Source organism: Kogia breviceps, chromosome 4 (assembly GCF_026419965.1).
Source record: "Kogia breviceps isolate mKogBre1 chromosome 4, mKogBre1 haplotype 1, whole genome shotgun sequence".
Lineage (NCBI taxonomy): Eukaryota > Metazoa > Chordata > Mammalia > Artiodactyla > Physeteridae > Kogia > Kogia breviceps.
The window spans coordinates 163,914,875-163,938,650 of record NC_081313.1 but is presented as its reverse complement, the minus strand read 5'-3'; the positions used below and the strand labels follow the sequence as shown (position 1 = coordinate 163,938,650).

The 23,776-nt window shown below is 41.6% G+C and overlaps 1 protein-coding gene across 13 annotated transcripts in view; it reads right to left on the bottom strand.

Annotated features, from left to right (window-relative positions):
* TENM2 (teneurin transmembrane protein 2) overlaps positions 1-23,776 on the bottom strand; it is a 3,844,234-nt gene that overhangs the window by 342,625 nt on the left and 3,477,833 nt on the right. For all 13 annotated transcript variants that reach the window (XM_067032280.1, XM_059063069.2, XM_067032278.1 and 10 more), the window contains one exon: positions 3,705-3,939. In XM_067032280.1, the coding sequence (XP_066888381.1) occupies positions 3,705-3,939 (235 nt within the window). The remainder of the gene's footprint in view (positions 1-3,704; positions 3,940-23,776) is intronic.

The following is a 23,776-nucleotide window of genomic DNA, read 5'->3' as shown; positions in this document are numbered from 1 at the left end:
TTTTCTTGGATAATATTAGGTTTCCACATCAGCTGATTGCCTTGGGTATTCCAAATTTATATGCATTGTTATTTATATTGTTAACATTGTTACAGAACTCTCCTTATAAGCTTTTTCATCTTGTGTTAAATTCCAGATTCATACAGTCCTATTTTCTGGCTATGCCTCCTTAATTAGCACCTTGATTCTATTTGTCATAGAACAAAAATGGAAAACACACAGTCCAGGGAAGATCTAACCTGCCTCATTAAGACTGACGGGAACATCAAAAAGCAATGCAGAGGGGCAAGGGCTTGTTCCTTACTGGTCTAAAGAAACACCTTGGATTTGGCCTGGAGTCTCTGCGGGGGCCAAGGGGGGGTGGGTGGTGGTGGCAAAATGCTGCCCAGCACCTCCCAGAGTTAGGAAATTCTTCCATCATGCCCAGAAGTCTGTATTAATGAAAGTAGAGGTGGTGAAGCTGTTTGTAAATTTCCATTGCATTTTCAAAATTGATGAGTACATCATGCTCAGCCTCCAGAATGTCTTGCCCTCAATGGTTCTTTTTCCTGCTGTGGTTAATCAATTCTTATTGGGTATGAACGACAGGAACTGGAATCCTAGTATGGTATCACGCCCCTAACGTAAGAGCTTCCATTCCTACATTTGCTCTTGTGGGTAAGAAAATGACACCATTAAACGCACAATATTTCAGCATCTGAGTGAGTGAAATTGTTCAGTTCTACAGTTTCCAAGACTATATGGAAAACCACTGAAGAATGGGAATAAATGATGCTATAATCTTTGATTTTTTTCCACTTATCTGCTAGGTAAACTCTCTTTCTTTTTTTTAACACCTTTATTGGAGTATAATTGCTTTACAACAGTGTGTTAGTTTCTGCTTTACAACAAAGTGAATCAGCTATACACATACATATATCCTCATATCCCCTCCCTCTTGTGTCTCCCTCCCTCCCACCCTCCCTATCCCACTGTTCTACCTTCTAGGTAAACTCCTGTTCATCCTTCTAAACCCAGCTCAAACAGCCCCTCGGCTGGGAACCTTTTCCTGACCATCCTGGGAAATTTAATAACTATTTCAACTGTACAACCACTGTAACTTATGCACTTCCATTCCTGTAAACACTGCACTATCTTTTTGTTTATGTGCCTATCTCCTTTTTTAGGTTGTATGAGCTTTAAGGGCAGGATACATGTTTTAATCATAATCTCCCCAGTACCTAACATAGCGCTTAGTATTTTCGAGGGATTCGGTAAGTAAATGCTCATAAGAGACTGTATAAATCATATTTCAAAGAGAAACACAAAGTTCAACAATTCTATTAATTATTGCTAAAGTTTTCATATATGAGACAAGTTGCACATCCAAATTATATGTACTCAGTTCCATGAATGGAGTTTCAAATATCTGTGACTGACTTTTAGCAATAGCCCCATCTCAAGGGCCTTATAGTCTCGAACTCTTGGCCCTTGAACGTACTGATCAAAGAACATCCGGATATGTTCTCCCTTGTTTGTTTCCTTCTGCTAGGCTTCAAGGTTTTGGCCATCTTACTTACTTCCCAAGCTTGCCTCCTCTAAAAGCATCACTGAGAAGCGCCAATCCTAGGACAGATGCCATGTATCCTAACAATCTGCAGAAGGACCCTACAGGTCAGAAAGCATGTTCTGGGAGAACTTCAGGAGAACAAGAAGGGGATAGGCTTGGCTTTGCTGGTCCTCTCCTCCAGATCCTTTCAAGGGAACACTTTACTGCCAACTGATTACATCAGAAACTGGGCGATGGGAGATACGCTTATGCAGTGTATGTGTTCTCATCACCAACAGGAGAATCTTTGTGAGGAGTAGACACTCTGATGGACCTTTCCCTGAAGACGTGACAATTAAGACAATACATGTAGGTTCGTGGCTGCTCCTGCATCAGACAATCTGACCACCTTACTTTATGTGTAGGAACCACGAGAGTTCCATCCAATGCGGCTCATAATTTACCATCTCACTGAGGCCCTAGAACGCTTGCAAGTTACTCTGCCCCCCAAGTCTGGATGCTGAATTTTTAAAATGCTAATAACAACGATTCCTTCCTACCTCATTGGATTGCTTCCACGCTTGAATGAGATAGTGCATTTAAGCCACTAACACTGGCATGTACAAACTGCACAATAAAAACTGGTTGTTAATGGCGATGGTGGTCCTCTTCTTTCCTTTTTCTCCTTCTTTTTCCCCAAATATCTACTACATTTCTCCTTCCCTTTCTCCCTCCTCTTTCTTCATCCTAACCACTGTGCATAGCCTTTATGTCTAGATTTCAAACAATGGTCTGTTAATGTGAAAATAGTCTGACTAGTATCCCACAAACTCTATGGCAGTTCATAAATATAAGGAAGAAAAAGACATTGTCTTATCCAGCCTTAGAGACCACTACCAACTATGAAAATATCCTAAGTTAAGCCTGGTGGACCAGTCAACTTTCAGCCTGGAACCTTTCCAGCAAATGTTTAAATCTATCTATTATATATAACATATGCATAGAGTTTCTATTGACTTTACCTACTGTAAACCTTAGAGATTAAGACTGCAGGCCTGGTTACAAATCACCTATAGTGTTGTTAGAAAATAAAATGTATTAAAGTTTGGAGTGACTAGAGTGACAGTAGTATACAACTTATTCAAGTTCTTATTGATAAAACAAAACATTAGAGATAAGAAACAACATCAAATGCTATGGCTTGCATAATTATTTCCAGCTGTGTGCAGAAAGTTCCCGGGCCATTACCAAAAGATTACAGATTATTTCAGTCTTTCCTTAAACCTAAGTTATTAAAGTTTAAAAACTATGTGGGAACTTTTTGAAGGTTCAATATGAATGAGTCCTTCTTAGTCTCCATGGTTCTGCCCCGGCAAGGAAACAGTAACAATTGAAGCACATAAACCATGAAAGTGTCTGGGGATGGAACAGCAAGGCGGTTCCAGTATCTGGCTGACCCACTGTCAATTACATTGCAGCTTGCCACGCTGTGACCAATGCCCCCTTCCTTCAGGTCACTAAGGCAGGTGTGATTTTTGGAAGACCAGAAGCAAAGGTGAGAAAACAACAGAAGCAAAGACAAGACAAAACAAAGCCAGACCTGGAGATCACTTTGAAACCCTTCCCTCTCAACATAAGTGCTGCTGCTTTTTTCTTGTTTGTTTTTTTTTACACTATTGTTTGCCCCTCAGGCATCAAGCTGTTAGTGTATACAGGAGGGATTAAAGTGAGACTGCATGTTGGATGAAGTATAAATTAAAATTATACTTCTGTCAGTCTGGAATCAGGGATTGTTTCTCAAGGTCTCCCCAAACACTTAATTTCAAATGAGTCTTCATTTATTACTTCAAGAAAGGCTAAATGCATAATTTATCAGCAGCTTTCTGTCAATATACCCTTAGAAGCATGTTTCCCATGAGTCTTTGAGTAAAAATATGTTATGCTAATTCTATTAGTTGGGTACACAGGAGCTGTGGAAGAAAGTAAACAAGCATTAAAAGGAGACACATGTGAACAAAGAAATACCTATCAACCTACCGTCCAGGGTCAAATTACCAAGGGGACGGGCAGGCAGAGAGTTGGTAAACTTGTCCCATAATGTAGGCGGGATTTTCTCCCGACTGCTCTGGGCGGGTGATGCAGCAGGGAGCCAGGTGTAATCGCGATGGGGACTTACCGGGTCTCCAGGGGCACGTTGCTGTTTAGCACCCAGCTGTCCTGAAGCTGAACTGACTCCGGCGTGGTGGCCAGGTCATTGGGCGCGGGAGCTGGGGCGTGAATCTGACTCCGCCGATTGGTCAGCGAGTTCCTGTTGAGGGAATTGGCTGACGAGTGGTGATGGGACAGCGTGTGGTTGTGCGGGGGTGGTAGAGGGGGCCTCAGAGTCGACTGGCTGTGGTGGTTCGGAGGGCCTGAGAAAAGAGGAAGGAGAAACGGCCATTAGGCGCTTCAGAATGCGGCCGCGATCCACTCCGCAAGCCTGCGGCGGAGAGCCTGGAACCAAAGCCTCCATGTCGACAGTTGCCGAATGTCACGAACTACAGATGCAGATACTACTGTGTCCAGCATCCCGTTGTCAGGTACTCACAAATAGGATACTTTGATTTGCCTTTATCCCTCGGCATCAAATTAAGAATGAGAAACTAGGTTAGCAAAACCAGGCTGGTGAGGGCTGACCAGTGGAATTATTTGAAACATATTAACTCTGCAATGAAAGTAACATGATCTTCAAGGCTGAGCATTGTTGTAACAAGTCCCTAGCCCGTTTCCTGGTAAACCAGTACACTCCATACGTTCTTTAAAAACATGGCGTCTTTCTGAAGGTATAAGAAAGATGACGCACTCTAAGTCAGGGAGTAGTACCTTTAAACACCTATCAGGGGCCAGAGGCAGGAAAGTGAAGTGGACTGGGGTGAACTGAAGAGGGTAGGGAGCAGCCCTCGCTCAGATCCAGGCTCACGTGGCCATGTAGGGGTTAGAGCTCAAGGCAGAGGATCTTCCAGTTTTTCTAGGAGAGCTGAAGATCTGGACTTTTTCAAAAGAGTTTCCTGTTTTTTAAAAAATGTTGACAATTTAAAAATATGTGTGTGTGTTTTTGTATTTATATATATGTTTATATATACACATACATTCACATGTATATGTATACTTTTTTTTTTTTTTTTTTTATGAGAACCAACAAAACACACCCGTGAGCCCACTCAGATCAGGGGCTTCATAACTTCTGCCCTCTGAGAGAGGAACCCTGAGGACCCAGTCTCTGGAGAAGGTCAGGGTTGATGTTTTCAAACCACGACCCTTACTCCAAATTGCATCCTCGTTTCTAAACTTGCAACCCTCTGTCCTTGCAGGAAAAACGCACAAAGGACAACTATACCCCTGCACATATTCCCCTGTAAATATGACCACGGATGACAATTCCACACACCGTTTTCCTAGCAACCCACCCTCCACCTACAAAGTGAAATATTTTAAGCATAATGAAAATGAAGGTCGTTCACTATGCAACGTAAACCTATAATTTGGTTTTTTTTTTTAATTTTTTTTTTTTTTTTTTTGTGAAAGTTACAATTTGGTTTTAATGGCTGCTGAAACACGACTTTTAATTTGCGTCCTTTGAGAAAGTTTATTTTTTGAAGCCTCCAGTCAGGGCTGGCAGCCCGCCAGGTGACTGCTGAGCCTTGTCATTTTGGCCCCTGCCAACTTTGAATGTCCTCAGCCCCTGCTGTCCTGGCTTTAAGAAGTTGGCTCAAGTCGTTTAAACAAGCAATTTGACACAAATTTCAACTACTTGTCTCCTTATGTGACCGGGCTACATCTCCAAAAGGTGTAATCGACATTCCGTGGCTCCTGGGAAGCTTGCAGAAACGTTCCGAAAGAAAAACAACATGTCAAGAAGATCCTAGATTTGGAGAGCATCATGACCATCGAAAACAGGAAAGAAAAATACAGAGGAAAGTGGTTCCTTGAAGTTTGCATCCCTGGGCTGAAATTACTTGGGGGGATTTCTTTTTTGGTGTGCAGAAAAGGACAACTAAAACTAAAACCTAATGGGAAGTGCCACCGTACAAGATGTATAGATTTTAAATTGCGTCCTCCAAATGAACCTGTAATTCGTATTTTCCATTCTGCACCAGTGACATTTTAAATATATCTTTGAGGGAGTTCCATGGCTGTAGCAGGCTATTATATTTTCTGGCATTGTTGTCTGTCTTGTAATCTATTATTATATAGTTATTTACGTTTGTCTGTCTCATATTAGTGGAAAGAGGTGAGAAAAGGGGGTGAAATGATGTAATAATGATCCTTCAGAGATGCTATCCAAGCCCCTCACACAAGGTTAATGAATTCTCATGCCTTTCTTTCTCCCCCTCTCAACTCCCATCCAAGTGGTGTCATTATTCTCCATTAGTTAGGTAATTATGAGACTTGCCTCAGGAAGGCGAGATGAATCAGTGTTCAAGTGAGAACCCACCCTCCCCAGCTCCAAGTCCTAACCCACCATCTCCCTCAGCCTCCGGCCGCCGCCCTCCAGCCCTCCAGACCACACACTCTCCCAAAGTACAAAGAGGCCGTGTGAGGGAATTAATTCACTAAATGAGATATCGGGACCCTCCTGCTTCCTGTCTGTTCACCCTGAGATTTCTCTGCCTGCTCCAGCCTGGGTGGCCCTTCCCTGCCCATCTGCGTTCAGTGTGGGTGGAATTCCTGTGGTTGTATTTCTGCGGGCACAGCCAGGGATGGTGCCGATGGGGGAATGGAAACGCTGACCCGGGTGTGGTGTAGTATGTTCCAAACAAAACAGAGGCTGAGTCTTCCAGTTAACTGAAAGAAACGTCAAACTCTCTTTCCATTTCTCCTAAAGAGAAGGCCTAGGGTTTCATGGGATCGGGGGGAGATGGAGAAAGAAGTGCAGAGGAAGATGAACAAATACTTAACTCTCCACTCACCCGGGTCCTCCTATAAAGCAACAAGCTCTTTCACCGCACTTACATCAAGTTACTGATAGCAATTACAACAAAAACTATCCCCCGTCCTCAATATCGAAAGATGTTCTCCTTATACTGTTTTCGTTCATTTCCACTGTGACGTTGATCACATTTGCTCATTTATCTCTCTATCCAAAACACCAACTTTTCAACTAGGTACAGGAGCTAGAAGGAAAAGACAATGACAACACAGAGGGGTAAAGGCTACCACTGGGGGAGAAGCGGAGCAGTGCGGGAGCATTGAGCCAGTGGTTAGGAGATAAAACCGGAAGAACGGAGTTCAAGGATCGGGTCTGACCACTTTTGAGTTGTGTGACCCTGGGCCTAAGACTTTATTTCGTTAATTGTCAGTGTCCGTACCTGCCAAATGATGAAAACAGCAGTAACTACCTGTAAGGAAGTTCGAGGGGAAGATGAATGTAAAATGCTAAACATGCTACCCGATGGCTGGCAAGTTCCCCCAAACCCTGTGCAGGGAACACTGCTTGGTTCTCCTAGGAATCAACGGATGGATAAAGACGTAACTGCAGCTCTCAAGGGTCCCAGATTTGAGTAGACGGAGTACAGCCAGAGTTCATCTCTCTAGGCCAGGAGTCACAAACCAGCAGCACCCAAGCTGAATATTACCAAAACTTCAAGGTCAAGATTGTATATCATGCTCCGGACTTCTGACTTCTCTCGAAAACAAAACCAGATTGAAGTCTGTATTCTCTCGAGGCGACAGTTGGATAGAGCTGAATGCCATTGGGTAGTTTTGTCTGTTTTTGTCATCAGCCCGAATGATCCGTGTTATCTTCATCTGGTCGGATGTATGCATTTATGTTACTGGCTGGTGGGCATTTATGTTTCGGACTGCTGGCTTGACTTGGGGTTCCTTAGCATTCTGTGTGGATCACGTACCTCTAATATAACAACATCTCTGCTACAGCTAATGATCTCAAGCACTTTTTGTGTTTGTTTTTGTTATATTCATCCAATGCATTTGCAGGATGTGACGGTTTTCTGTTTCAAAAAATGCAGACAATGGCAAGCAACCTGCCTTACTGCTTTCTAAGAAGCTAAATGACTTGAACAGCCATTCTCCAAGGCAAATGTTGTCTTCAGTCTGTGGTGAAACAAAAATGAATACCTCAGCTTGATGAAGGAAACTTCGCATCCACTCTAAGTTCCACACTTTTATTGGGCTTAATTCATGTGCATCAAATGGCCCTTCTATTACATAAATATGAAATCACATAATAATATAATTGAGCCTCAAATAACTATGTAACATGAACACTTACATGGTATCAACCTAATAAGTAGGCTTTTAGCAGGCAAAAGGCAACGGTCATTAAAATTGCTGTTAACCTATTATTCTACACCTGATTTATCTCGGGACCAGAACCTGGAATTTGTTTTAGGTACTGTGGGGCTTTTAGTCCTAGAAAGAAGTAGCTATATATTGGTTCTGTGTTAAAAGCTAGGGCGGGACAGGTAGGACTCGTAACAAAGATAAGTTAACTTGTGGAGAAGGTGCTTCCTGTAGATTTAAAAATTAAGTGCTTGAATGAAAGCTTAACTTGTCCTGTTTGCTTGTTTGGACTTATTTGCTTGAATGGTCTATGCTTCTGAGCTTTTAGATTTGCTGTGGGACAGTTGCCAGCAATTTTGATCCTGACAGAGATGCCGTTCACGTATTCTGTCCTTCCTAAGTGCCAACTGGTTGACAGTGGAGTTTTAAAAAAATAAAGCAGTGCTTCTTTATCAGTTCACAATATCAACTCCAACAAAGTTGTGTGGGGACTACAAAATCAACTCAGTTTTTAAAATTTTTTAAGGATAGTCGATTTACGATATGGTGTAAGTTTCAGTGTACAGCACAGCAATTCAGTTATACATATATATGTATGTATATTCTTTTTTTAAAAAACTTATTTATTTATTTTTTTAACATCTTTATTGGGGTATAAGTGCTTTACAATGGTGTGTCAGTTTCTGCTTTATAACAAAGTGAATCAGTTATACAAGTATATATATTCTTTTTCAGATTCTTTTCCCTTATAGGTTATTATGTAATAGTGAGTATAGTTTCCTGTGCTAAACAGTAGGTCCTTGTTGGTTATCTATTTTATACATGTGGAAATAAGTTCATTTGTGTCTTTTTTTTTTTTTTTTTGTTTCCACATATAAGCTATATCATATGGTATTTGCCTTTCTCTGTCTGGCTTACTTCACTTAGTATGATAATCTCTAGGTCTATCCATGTTGCTGCAAATGGCATTATTTCATTCCTTTTTATGGCTGAGTAGTACTCCATTGTGTATATATACTAGAGTACCAACTCTTGTGTTGACTAGATGAGTGATGCTCAAATAGCATGTGGAAACCAGCAACACCCACATTTTAAATAATGTATAAAGAAAGAATTTTCTTTGCAGCTAAGGAAGTAAATTCACAATAATTGGCTACTGTTGTTGCATTTTTCCTAAATAAACAGCTGTGGAAGGCATTTAGGCTGGGTCTACCCTTGCCAAGCGGGGTGTTGGTGACAGTGGGAAGGCAGGAATGAACTCAGATTGGTTGTGTCTTGCCCACACCAATTACTCCTGGCAATTAAAAATGATGATAAAATGTGTGAAAGAAAAAAATAAAAGTAGAGGCCTGCCTAGCTGCTAATAATTCACTCATTCTTGGAGACGGCGAGCCAATTGTTGGCCTTTAAAAAAATTTCAACCCTTCGGACCCCAAGATAATGAATTAACCACAAACTGTCTGCCTTAAGAACTTCATCTTTGGAGCAAGTTCCAGCTTGATGGCAATTTGAAGATGCAAGAAGTGGGGATGGTGTTGACAGAGCTTCTGGAGTCTCCGGGTGATGAAAACTGGCACCAGGAAACCCTGTTCAAATTTGACTTTGAATGGGAGCTAGAGGGAATTGGAGGTGAGAATTTTGAAGAGTAACAGACTCTGGTTAGAACTATGGAGAATGGAGGCTATTGCAGATGGCCAGGCTGCTGGGTGGCTTTGAACCCCTGCTTGGCCACTCACTAGCTGTGTGACCACTGGAAAGTTACGTATTGTTTTCTGAGTCTGTTTCTTCATCTGTAAAATGGGTATAGAGATTTTATTTCTTTCCTATGGTTGTTAGGAGAATCAAATGAGAATATTTATAGGGAACCTAGCACAATTCTTAGCAGAGAGTAAGCTATCAACACATATTATTTTATGTTATAATTAGTAATACCAGTAATAGTAATAACAGCAATAGCAACCATGGTTCTGGTGAAAGTAATGAGTACCTCCTGGGTCACTCCAGTTTTCCTAGCTCTTTGATGTGGCAGCTTTCATGGTGAGATATCAAATCAACATATGGAGGCAAAGTCACTAACCTCAGACCTCTCTACCTTCAAATTCTGTCTACAGAAGGGCATAGTGACTAAGTGACACGGCACAGGCATTCATACAGGTGATCTGAAGAGCATCTCTCTAAGAGCCTGCCGAAGTGGAACTTGGGATTCAGAACTGTCCCATTTCCATAAACAAATAAGGACAACAAACCAATAATACTGACCGTAGGTGCTACGAATTAAGCTCTGCCTGTGTGTCTGATCCTGTGGTAAGTGCTGTACTTAAATTATTTCAGGATATTCCCACTCACTCCTATGGGATAGGTTCTCTTATCATCCCCATTTATACAGATCCTGCAAGTGAGGCTCAGAGAGGTTAAGTAATTCACCAGTGGTCACACAGCTCAGTAAATGGTAGAGCTGATATTTGACCCCAGGGTCTCTTCCCCACGCGGAGGAGCACGAGGCCCACGCACGAGGCCCAGGCACACAGGGAGGGAATGGGGACCCTGCCCCAGTTTACGCACGCCCCCTCAGACACAGAGGAAAACTGGCTTGACGCATTTCTTTGCACACGTGCTTAAACTGTAGAAGCAAATCTTGTGAGAAAGTGGAGGGAATCGCCCACCTCAAAGCTCTGCCCCTCACAGTGCTGCCGGAATCAGGAGAAACAGGCCAGAACAGCCAAAGTGCAGCGCAGTCTCTTTTCTGTGCTTTCCCCAAAGGCCCTCCTCAGGCTTCCTCCTCCACGCTGCATCCCTGGCTCCCAGTTAGGTCTGCTGGGGGCAGAAACAAGGGCACACTGGTCCCATCTCATCCTGCCAGCTATGACTGGAGGCACTTTGCCAATAGCCCGGGGTTGGGGGGAGGGGGGTCCAGATCCAGCCTCCTTCTATATTTGGAGAGAGGCTTACTTATTTGTCTCAAAGTACTGGACGCTGTGGACATCCAGCTTGCTCCCTCCTTCCCTGTCTTTAATATGCACGGAATGATTTGTTTCCTAAAGAGCAGACTCTTATTTTTTATTATTGACCCACGTATGGTATTGCTGGCTTTGCAGGATGACTGACTGGTCTGCAGTATTTCTTGCATCTGGTTGCTATTGTCAGGCTGCACATTTCTCCACATTTCAGACTAGAGGAGGAAAAAGAAAGCAGGGTGAAGGAGCCAGCCAAGTTACGGCCTCTTTCTCATCTCCCGGGGGGGGCCTCAGATAGGCTCTGGCCAGTGCCTCTTGGCCGGAGTTGCACAGTCCTGGACCAGGGGCCGTCCTTCATGGAAAGACCCCAGTCAGCCTGACCAGAGCACCAGAGAAGGAAAGGATGGTACTTACTCATAAGGAATGATTTGTAGTTCTCTTCCTTACATAAAATGTATGACCTCAGAGAAAAAATATTCCAGGTGCCTTCATAATGACACACCCCATGACAGAAGCAGGGAGATTGCAGTCATAAGGAGCAAAAATCACTTGCAGGCTTAGAAACCAAAGTTTCGTCAGCTCTACTTACATTCATAAACAACTACGGTTTAGAGGGACATATTAGCTCATCTAAGAACAATCGCTCACATTTAATAAGCCCCAGCTGTGTGATATGCACTCTATATACTGCACCTTATTTCAAACTTATAATACTCTACTCAGTATTCTGTGAAAACCTATATGAGAAAAGAATCTGAAAAAGAATGAATTTATGTACATGTGTAACTGAATCACTTTGCTGTACACTTGAAACTAACACAGCATTGTAAATCAACTCGACTCCAATAATATCAAAATGAAAAAAAACTTATAATAACCTTCAGAATAGATATTGTTGTCCACTTCAAAGATGAGGAAATGGAGCAGCAAGGAGGTTAAATGATACGTTTCCCTTCGTACATTTTGTATTTAACTGTATTACATTTGGGCCCCTTTCCAGTGCACACAGAGTACATCTCTTTCATCACCCATGGCACAAGGTTTTGTATTATTTTTGGACTCTCCTGTGTTCCCCACTAGACTGTGAGCTCCTCCAATGCAAAGAGCATGTCTCTCTTATTTTTATATCCCCAGCACAAGGCTACAGTACCTGGCACAGAAGTAGCACAGAGTGAATGAACAAATGAATTGACAAGTCATGTCCCTGGAGGGTGGTGAGCCCTCAGCAGAGAGGGATCAGAGTAGATTTTTGCCTCTGTTCTTTGAGCATGTAGTTAATTCCCCTAATGCTTACTGCCCTCAGAGGGTCCATTAACAGGGAGAGCCAGACCCGGGAGGAAGGTGACTTCCATCCCCTCTGTTTTAATTTGTTTGTTTTTTCCTGGCTCTGCCTGAATTCCTTTTTATTTTTATTAATAACAATCTTACTGAGCTATAATAAAATTCAGCTCCTTAGAGTGTACATTTTTCTATTTTAAAAGTATATTCACCAAGATGTGCAAACATCACTGCTTTCTAATTTTAGGACATTTCTGTCACCACCCCTTCCCCCCCCCCACCCCAGGAAACCCCATACCCGTTAGCAGGTGCTTTCCAATCCCTCCTGTTAATCTACTTTCTGTTGCCATGAATTTGCCTATTCTGGGCATTTCATTTTAATTAATTTATTTATTATTTATTTTTTTATTTTTGGCTGCATTGGGTCTTCATTGCTGCACGCGGGCTTTCTCTAGTGGCGAGCGGGGGCTACTCTTCGTTGCAGTGAGAGGGCTTCTCATTGCGGTGGCTTCTCTTGTTGCGGAGCATGGGCTCTAGGCATGTGGGCTTCAGCAGTTGTGGCTCGTGGGCTCTAGAGCACAGGCTCAGTATTTGTGGCTCACGGGCTTAGGTGCTCCACGGCATGTGGGATCTTCTGGACCAGGGCTTGAACCTGTGTCCCCTGCATTGGCAGGCGGATTCTTAACCACTGCGCAACCAGGGAAGCCCTGGACATTTCATGTAAATGGTGATTCCCTCTGGTTTTTTTATAACCACGATGTTTGTCTGTTGCAGACTCCCGTTGGAACCAATCAAAGTTAGATCTCAGATGGGGGCCACTTCATACCACTTAAAAAAATCTTTCCCGGGCAACCTGAAGCCACTCCTTCTCAGGAGCTTCTTGGCTGGGTCCCCGCTGATGTTGATATTTTTTAGGTGGAGATTGTTAGGCGATGGCCATTTGAGAGCCAACTGTACACTTGAGGGTCCGAGGGGGATCCTGAAATTTGTTCAGTGCTTCAGGCATGGCTGTAATCACAGCAGAGAGCCATTTCTGATCAGCTAAAACCTAGCCACACACAGGCAGGGACTCTTGAGCGGAGGAAGGAAGAGAGAGAGGTCTTGAATCGGGTGCCAAACCCACAGCTATCCTTGAATTACAAGCTTAATAGTGCTTGTTGGTTTGGGACTGTACTGCCCAAATAGGGCAAGTTCTCACCTCTGATGGATCAGAAAGGGATTTTAATCATAGATGCCACATCATTTTACCATAGCCCTAAACTCACTCCTTGCTTTCTTAAATCATCAGGAAAGTATCACGAGATCAAGGTCAACTCCATTAGCTACTTTCCAAGTGACAAATACAAAAAGAAAAAAAAAAGACCACTTGAAATATTTGAGAGCAATCCTTCTAAAGAGAAGATTCTATTGCGAAGTTACATCTGAGCAGTGCCTGTCTGAGCATTTCAATAAATCTACATTACCCTAGGTATTTTGGCATCCTCTGGGAGACGAAAGCCTATCAGTAGAAAGTAATGATTTTGGGTTTTTCAATTGCCCTAAGGAGCTTGACGATGCTATTAAGACCCATGCTCTCCCTGTCGAGAAGTTTAGGAGTGAAATTATTAATACGCCAAGACGTTATGTTGATTGTTGCACTGTAGCAGAAAATACTCTCTCTCTTATTTGAGCTGCATTATCACTTTCCGAAGCAGAGAATTGCATCAAAAATTTAAACTCCTCTCATTCTAGCTCACCGCATAGCTTTTCAAGGTCTTATTGTAATAAAATAGGTTGGGCATAATTTGGATATTTCTCTACCCATGAAAGACAGTATGTTTTTCAAAGGCCAGACTATTTATTTTTTTTTTAAATAAAAATCACAGTGGAATCTTCTTCCATCAATATGTCATTCTTTAGCCCTTTAACTAGGTTTTCCTTGGGGTGTATTTCATTCCTTTTTTTTTTTTTTCTTTGAAATGGTCACAATTCTTTCCCCTGAACATAGGAAGACGATCAAAACAAAGATAAAATATGATTTTGATTTCAGATTGAGCCTCTGAGTAATAGAATGATGGATACAAGCTCTGATCTACACCATTCGTTAATACCAAGAATGACTGAAGTGCACTAGTTAAATGGCAAGGCCAGGATAAAGGTTCCTGGAGCATTTTCACTTCAAAGCTCAGCAGAATTATTTACTATCTGGGTGACCTTTTCCCCAGATCTCTCATGGTACGCACCTTATAGGGCAAGGGAAAAGTTTCTCCATATATATATAAACAGAAGTCAGGGGAATGTCAGACCTTGAACTGCATCTGGTTTCATGTCAAGTGACAGCTGCTGATATAATGGGATATACAGGGCATATTGCTGGAGATGTTTTCAGGATACTCTGTCTGCCTTCAAAATACACACACACACACACGTGTGTGCGCACGCACATAATTGTCCCAGAGAAACAAATACCTGAGAGCATCCTGAAGAAGCATTCTTCCCCTCCCAGGATTACATGGTTCCTGTACTTTCAGAGAGAGTGCCCTTTGGATTTTCTTTTTTTCTTTTTCTTTTTTTTTTTTTTGTGGTATGTGGGCCTCACTGTTGTGGCCTCTCCCATTGCGGAGAACAGGCTCCGGACGCTCAGGCTCAGCGGCCATGGCTCACGGGCCCAGCCGCTCCGCGGCATGTGGGATCTTCCCGGACCAGGGCACGAACCCGTGTCCCCTGCATCGGCAGGCGGATTCTCAACCACTGCGCCACCAGGGAAGCCCCTGGATTTTCTTTATAATTGTTTGGTGTTTTCTCTCAAAGTTGTCTTGGAACTGCTTTGCACTCTTAGTTAAAGTGGATCAGACAGTGCTCATGGCTCTTCTTCTGATGTAGCATGGATGATAAGCAGGAATACCCAGTGCTGAGCAGGATAAGATGAGAAAATCCACCCCTTGGCGGTACCCAAGAGTCCCAGGATATAAACAACTTTCAGAAAACACTGGGACCCACAGGATGCCAGTGTGCTCTTCTGATCTCAGGTTTGCAGGGGAGGAGGTGTCAATGACATTAGAATCACCGTCTCCTACTGTGCCCCCGCCTTGGAAAACAGGGTTTCCTCTTAGCCATGGTTCGTCACGCCATTTCCAGGGCTTTTTCACAGTCTTTTCGCCAGTGATTTCTCCAGTTTTGCCAGGGCAGCTTCTTTCGACAACCAGAGTTATGAAGTAGGTAACCCGTCTGTCCTTCTGTTTCCCCATCCATGAAAGGTGGTTAATAACCATCCCTACTTGGTAAGGAGAGTTAAATGAGATAGTATGTTTAAAGCTAAAGTGCTTAGAAAATGCATTATGAATAGGAAGTACTTAGGAAATGTGAGTATTTAGTTATTTTTGCCTAACCAGGCTAATTCTTTCTAGAGATGGTGGAGAGAGGAGTGAAATAGATCCTGTGACTCCAAGATTATTTCAACGACCTGGAAAACTTCCTGCTGCCAGATATTCTTGAGATAAATAGCACCATTAAGTAGATGGGATCCTTATCTTAAAAAAAATGATACAAATGAACTTATTTACAAAACAGAAATAGATTCACAGACATAGAAATAAACTTATGGTTACCAAAGGGGAAAGAGGGGGAGGGATAAATTAGGAGTTTGGGATTAACATATACACACTACTATACATAAAATAGACAAACAACAAGGACACTTTGTATAGCACAGGGAACTATATTCAATATCTTATAATAAATTATAATGGAAAAGACTCTGAAAAGGAACAGATATATGTACATATGTATATATATATCACAGATATACCTGTACCTATACCTATATCTATATATATGCATACAGCTGAATCAATTTGCTGTATACCTGAAACTAACACATAATAAATCAACTATACTTCAATTTAAAAAGAAAACAACAACAAAGGGTCTTTTTCCTACTCATGAGTTACAATAGCTCTAGGTCTTAAAACATATCGAAATAATCAGTGCTCTTAAATTAACCTTTTTTTTTTTTTTTTGTTACGTGGGCTTCTCACTGTTGTGGCCTCTCCCGTTGCGGAGCACAGGCTCCGGACGCGCAGGCTCAGCGGCCATGGCTCACGGGCCCAGCCGCTCCGCAGCATGTGGGATCTTCCCGGACCGGGGCACGAACCCGTGTCCCCTGCATCGGCAGGCAGCCTCTCAACCACTGCGCCACCAGGGAAGCCTAATTTTCACCTTTGGTAACTTAAATGCATTGAAATAGAACCATCTGATGGTGAGCAATTTGAAGGACCTTATAAGTAGCTTTTCACTTTTTATAAATTCTCTTATTCCCTATGAAAATCAGCATTAGGAAAGCTTAGCTTTTCTTGAACCTTGGTGTTCCTATTTAGTATCAGCCCTCATTTTGCATGAAAAACTTGTGGAAAATCCAGACTTTTACATTTCTTTTGCTGAGGTTCACCTGTGAGCCAAGCAAGTTGCTCTATTACTGCTATTCACCAGTGAACCCCGAGGCCCCGAGTTATTCATCACATTTAGATGGCATAAGTCATGAATTAGCAATTTGTTTCTCAGGGATTCTTGGGTTACTAAAATTTTCTAGTATTTATCATCTCAAATGGGATTATTCTTAATCCCATAACATAGAGAATGAGTCATCTCTTTCATGAAATAATCAGATTTGGTAGAGCAAATAACTTCCATTTCTAACACCGCTTATCTGACACTTTAACAGTGTGGCCTGGGAAGGCTTCTCAATAAGACGATATTTGACCAAAGACCTGAAGGAAAGAGGGAGAGAGCCATTCCAATATCTGGGGGAAGAAACATAGCAGGCAGAGAAAAAGCAAGAACACACATATTTTAAAATCTGGGACGTGTGTAGGGATGGGCCAGATTATCAGCCTAGGTTTCTCTCTTCCATTCACCTTCAAGCCTTGTTCTCAAAGAAAACATTGAACACTGAGCCTGCACTCTAGAGCCCACAAGCCACAACTACTGAGCCTGCATGACACAACTCCTGAAGCCTGTGTGCCTACAGCCCATGCTCTGCAACAAGAGAAGCCATCTCAATGAGAAGCCCACGCACCGCAATGAAGAGTAGCCCCTGCTCACTGCAACTAGAGAAAGCCCACATGCAGCAACAAAGACCCAACGCAGCCAAAAATAAAATAAATAAAATAAAATAAATTAATTAAAAACAACAACATTGAAGTAGATAAGGAAGGCCCTCCTCTGGGACCGGAGGAGTGGGAGAGGAGTGGAAGACGTTTGCCCCACCCATTCGACCCCAGGAATCCTACTGAGCTTCCAGGCCAGGTCCCCCACCCTCCAAGGCACCAACCCCCACCACCCCCTGCCCCATAGGTCCTAGGGGCGTAGGAGGGAGGCCAGGGGAGAGCAGGAGGGAGCAGGCAGGAGGGGCCCTCCAGGACCAGAGGAGCAGGAGAAAGAGCGGACGGCATTGGTCCCACCCTTTTGCGCCCAGAGAGCCTGCTGGGCTCCAAGGTAGGGTACCCCACCCCCTGAGACCAGAGGCAGGAGGCACGCTTGGGCCCCTTCTCTTCCACTGAGTGTAAGCCCCACACCTCCCAGGGCCTTTTGCAGCCCTGGGGGTCCTAAGCATAGGCCCCACCCACCATCCAAACCCCACCCCTGCTTAGACCCCGCCTCTGCCCTCCACAGCCAAGGCCATTTCCACCTGTTTTTTTCTCCTCCTTTTTTTTTTTACTATTGTGGTTCTCTTTTACCTTCCAGTTGTTGTTTCATCTATATTTTTATTTTTATATTCTTTCTAACATATCTGTTAGTTTCCTAGTCTAATTTTATTTTTTACTTTGTTATTGTTTTCCTTTTTTTGTTGTTGTTTTTTTGCCACCCCACATGGCTTGCGGGATCTTGGTTCATGACCCGGTGGTGGGGCCAAAGCTCCTGCAGTGGGAGCTCTGAGTCTGAACCACTGGACTAACAGAGAACCTCAGACCCCAGGGAATCTTCATCAGGGTGAGGTCCCCTGGAGGTCCTCATCTGGGCACCAAGACACAGCTCTACCCAACAGCCTACAAGCTCTAGTGTGGCAAGCCTCAGGCCAAACAACCTGTAAGACAGGAACACAATTCTACTAATCAAAAAAAAAAAAAAAATGAGATGGCAAAAAAATATGTCACACATGAAGGAGCAGGGTAAAATCCTACAAGACCAAATAAATGAAGAAGTAGGCAATCTACCTGAAAAAGAATTCAGAGTAATGATAGTAAGGATGATCCAGAACCTCGGAAAAAGAATGGAGGCACAGATTGAGAAAATACAAGAAATGTTTAACAAAGATCTAGAGAACTAAAGGACAAACAAAAAGAGATGAACAACATAATAACTGAAATGAAAAATACTCTAGAAGGAATCAATAACAGAATAACTGAGGCAGGAGAACGAATAAGTGAGCTGGAAGACAAAATGGTGTAAATAACAGATGAGGAGTAGAATAAACAAAAAAGAATGAAAAGAATTGAAGACAATCTCAGAGACCTCTTGGACAACACTAAACACACAAACATTCGAATTATAGAGGTCCCAAAAGAAGAAAAAAAAAAGAAAAGGTCTGAGAAAATATTCAAACAGATTATAGTGGAAAACTTCCCTAACATGGGAAAGGAAATAGTCATCAAAGTCCAGGAAGCACAGAGAGTCCCATACAGGATAAAACCTACGAGAAGCACACCAAGACACATATTAATCAAACTAACAAAAATTAAATTCAAAGAAAAAAATATTAAAAGCAGCAAGGGAAGAACAAAAAATAACATACAAAGGAATCCCCATAAGGTTATCAGCTGATTTTTCAGCAGAAAATCTGCAGATTGGAAGGGAGTGGCAGGATATACTTAAAGTGATGAAAGAGAAAAACCTACAACCAAGATTACTCTACCTAACATGGATCTCATTCGGATTCGATGGAGAAATCAAAAGCTTTTCAGAAAAGCAAAAGCTAAGAGAATTCAGCACTACCAAACCAGCTTTACAACAAATGCTAAGGAAACTTCTCTAGGCAGGAAACACAAGAGAAGAAAAAGACCCACAAAAACAATCCCACAACAATTAAGAAAATGGTAATAAGAACACACATATCGATAATAACCTTGAATGTAAATGGTTTAAATGCCCCAGCCAAAAAACACAGACTGGCTGAATGGACACAAAAACAAGACCCAGGCTTCCCTGGTGGCGCAGTGGTTGAGAGTCCGCCTGCTGATGCAGGGGACACGGGTTCATGCCCCGGTCCGGGAAGATCCCACATGCCGCAGAGCGGCTGGGCCCGTGAGCCATGGCCGCTGAGCCTGAGCATCTGGAGCCTGTGCTCCTCAACGGGAGAGGCCACAACAGTGAGAGGCCCGCGTACCACAAAAAAAAAAAAAAGAAAAAAAAAAGACCCATATGTATGCTGCCTACAAGAGACCCACTTCACATCTAGGGAAACATATAGACTGAAAGTGAAGGGATGGAAAAAGATATTCCATGCAAAAGGAAATCAAAAGAAAGCTGGAGTAGCAATACTCATATCAGATGAAATAGCCTTTAAAATAAAGACTTTTATGAGAGATAAGGAAGGACACTAAATAATGATCAAGGGATCAATCCAAGAAGAAGGTATAAGAATCATAAATGTTCATGCACCCAACACAGGAGCACCTCAATACATAAGGCAAATGCTAACAACCATGAAAGGGGAAATCGACAGCAACACAATAATAGTAGGGGACTTTAACACCTCAGTTACACCAATGGACAGATCATCCAAACAGAAAATAAATAAGGAAACACAAGCTTTAAATGACACAATAGACCAGATAGATTTAATTGATATTTATAGAACATTCCACCCAAAACTGGCAGAATACACTTTCTTCTCAGGTGCACACGGAATGTTCTCCAGGATAGATCACATCTTGGATCACAAAACAAGCCTCGGAAAATTTAAGAAAACTGAAATTGTATCAAGCAACTTTTCTGACCAGAACGCTATGAGACTGGAAATCAATTACAGGAAAAAAACTGTAAAAAACACAAATACATGGAGGCTAAACAGTGCACTACTAAATAACTAAGAGATCACTGAAGAAATCAAAGAAGAAATAAAGATATATAGAAGCAAATGACAATGGAAACAGGACGACCCAAAATACATGTGACGCAGCAAAAGCAGTTCTAAGAGGGAAGTTTATAGCAATACAATCTTACCTTAAGAAACAAAAAAAAAAATCAAAGAAACAATCTAACCCTACATTTAAAAGAGCTAGAGAAAGAAGAACAAAGAAAACCCAAAGTCAGTAGAAGGAAAGAAATCATAAAGATCAAAGCAGAAATAAATGAAATAGAAACGAAGAAAACAATAGCAAAGATCAATAAAACTAAAAGCTGGTTCTTTGAGAAGATAAACAAAATTGATAAACCCTTAGCCAGACTCATCAAGAAAAAAAGGGAGAGGATGCAAATCAATAAAATTAGAAATGAAAATGGAGAAATCACAACTGACACTGCCGAAATATTGAGGATTATAAGAGACTACTACAAACAACTATATGCCAATAAAATGGACAACCATGAAGAAGTGGACAAATTCTTGGAAAGGTACAATTTTCCAAGATTGAACCAGGAAGAATTAGAAAATATAAACAAACCTATCACAATAATACAATTGAAACTGTAATTTAAAATCTTCCAACAAACAAAAGTCCAGGACCAGATGGCTTCACAGTTGAATTCTATCAAACATTTAGAGAAGAGCTAACACCAATCCTTCTCAAGCTCGTCCAGAAATTTGCAGAGGCAGGAACACTCCCAAATTCATTCTATGAAGCCATCATCACCCTGATACCAAAACCAGAAAAAGATATCACACAAAAAAGAAAATTATAGACCAGTATCACTGATGAACGCAGATGCAAAAATCCTGAATAAAATACTAGCAAACAGAATCCAGCAACATTGTAAAAGGATCATACAGCATGATTAAGTGGGATTTATCCCAGGGATGCAAGGATTCTTCAATACACACAAATCAATCAATGTGACACACCATTTTAACAAATTCAGGAATAAAAACCATATGATCATCTCAATAGATGCCGAAAAAACTTTTGACAAAATTCAACACCCATTTATGACAAAAACGCATCAGAAAATGGGCATAGAGGGAACCTACCTCAACATAATAATGGCCATATATGATAAATGCACAGCAAACATCATACTCAATGGTGAAAAGCTGAACCCATTTCCACTAAGATCAGGAACAAAACAAGGATGTCCACTCTTGCCACTCTTATTCAACATAGTTTTGGAAGTCCTACCCATGGTAATCAGAGAAGAAAAAGAAATGAAAGGAATCCAATTTGGAAAGAAAGAAGGTAAATTGTCACTGTTTGCAGATAACATGATACTATACACAGAAAATCCTTAAGATGCCCCCCAAACGACTAGAACTAATCAATGAATTTGGCAAGGTTGCAGGATACAAATCAATGCACAGAAATCTCTTGCATTCCTATACACTAACAACAAAAAATCAGAAAGAGAAATTAAGGAAACAATCCCATTTACCACTGCAACAAAAAGAATAAAATACCTAGGAATAAAACTACCTAGGCAGGTGAAAGACTTGTACTCAGAAGACTATAAAACACTGATGAAAGAAACGAAAGATGACCTAAACAGATGGAGAAATATACCATGTTCTTGAATTGGAAGAATCAATATTGTGAGAGTGACTATACTACCCAAAGCAATCTACAGATTCAATGCAATCCCTATCAAACTACTAATGGCATTCTTCACAGAAACAGAACAAAAATTTTATAATTCATATGGAAACACAAAAGACCCCGAATAACTAAAGAAGTCTTGAGAAAGAAAAACAGAGCTGGAGGAATCAGGCTCCCCAACTTCAAACTATACTACAAAGCTACAGTAATCAAGACAGTATGGTACTGGCACAAACACAGAAATATAGATCAATGGTACAGGATAGAAAGCCCAGAGATAGACCCACGCACATATGGTCACCTAGTTTATGACAAAAGAGGCAAGAACATACAATGGAGAAAAGATAGCCTCTTTAATAAGTGGTGCTGGGAAAACTGGACAGCTACATGTAAAAGAATGAAACTAGAACACTCCCTAACACCATACACAAAAATAAACTCCAAATGGATAAAAGACCTAAATGTAAGGCCAGACACTATAAAACTTTTAGAGGAAAACATAGGAAAAACACTCTGACATAAACCACAGCAAGATCTTTTTTGACTCAGAGTAACGAGTCATGAACATAAAAACAAAAATAAACAAATGGGACCTAATGAAACTTAAAAGCTTTTGCACAGCAAAGGAAACCATAAACAAGACAAAAAGACAACCCTCAGAATGGAACAAAATATTTGCAAATGAAAAAACGGACAAAGGGTTAATCTCCAAAATAGACAAACAGTTCATGGAGCTCAATATCAAAAAACGAACAATCCAATTAAAAAATGGGTGGAAGATCTAAATAGCCATTTCACCAAAGAAGACATACAGATGAGCAAGAGGCACATGAAAAGATGCTCAGCATCACTAATTATTAGAGAAATGCAAATCAAAACTACAATGAGGTATCATCTGACGCTGGTCAGAATGGCCATTATCAAAAAATCTAGAAACAGTAAATGCTGGAAAGGGTGTGGTGAAAGGGAACCCTCCTACACTGTTGGTGGGAATGTAAATTGATAAACCACTATGGAGAACAGTATGGAGGTTCCTTAAAAAACTAATCTGACCCATCTGACCCAGCAATCCCACTACTGGGCATATACCCTGAGAAAACCATAATTCAAAAAGAGACAGGTACCACAATGTTCATTGCAGCACTATTTACAGTAGCCAGGACATGGAAGCAGCCTAAGTGTCCAACGACAGATGAATGGATAAAGAAGATGTGGCACATATATACAATGGAATATTACTCAGCCATAAAAAGAAACGAAATTGAGTTATTTGTAGTGAGGTGGATCGACCTAGAGTCTGTCATACAAAGTGAAATAAGTCAGAAAGAGAAAAACAAATACTGTATGTGCAAAAAAAAAAAACCAAAACAGGTTCTGATGAACCTAGTGGCAGGGCAGGAATAAAGACGTAGACATAGAGAATGGACTTGAGGACACAGTGGGTGGAAGGGGAAGCTGGGGCATAGTGTGAGTAGCAGCGACATATATACACTACCAAATGTAAAACAGTTGGCTGGCGGGAAGCAGCAGCATAGCACAGGGAGATCAGTTTGGTGCTTTTTGATGACCTAGAGGGATGGGATAGGGAGGGTGGGAGGGAGATGCAAGAGGGAGGGCATAAGGGGATATATGTATGCATATGAATGATTCACTTTGTTGTACAACAGAAACTAACACAGTATTGTGAAGCAATTATACTGCAACAAAGATCTATTAAAAACAATAACAATAAAAAAAGGCTCCAATCCTCTCTGGCCTGATCTGGGACTGAGGCAAGTAGTCATCGACCTCAGGTCCCTTGCACTTGCCATACCCTTGGCCTGGGGATACAGATTGTGGAGTGGCCCACTCCTTTAGTGTGTGCAGGTCTCAACTAAGTGTCATCTTTTAGGACATGCCTTCCCAAGACAACCTCAGCACTCTTATCTTCCTTACATTGCTTTCTTTTTGTCTAAAGTACTTATCACATTTTTAAAAATTGTCTTTTAGAAAGTAAGCTCCTTGAAGGCAAG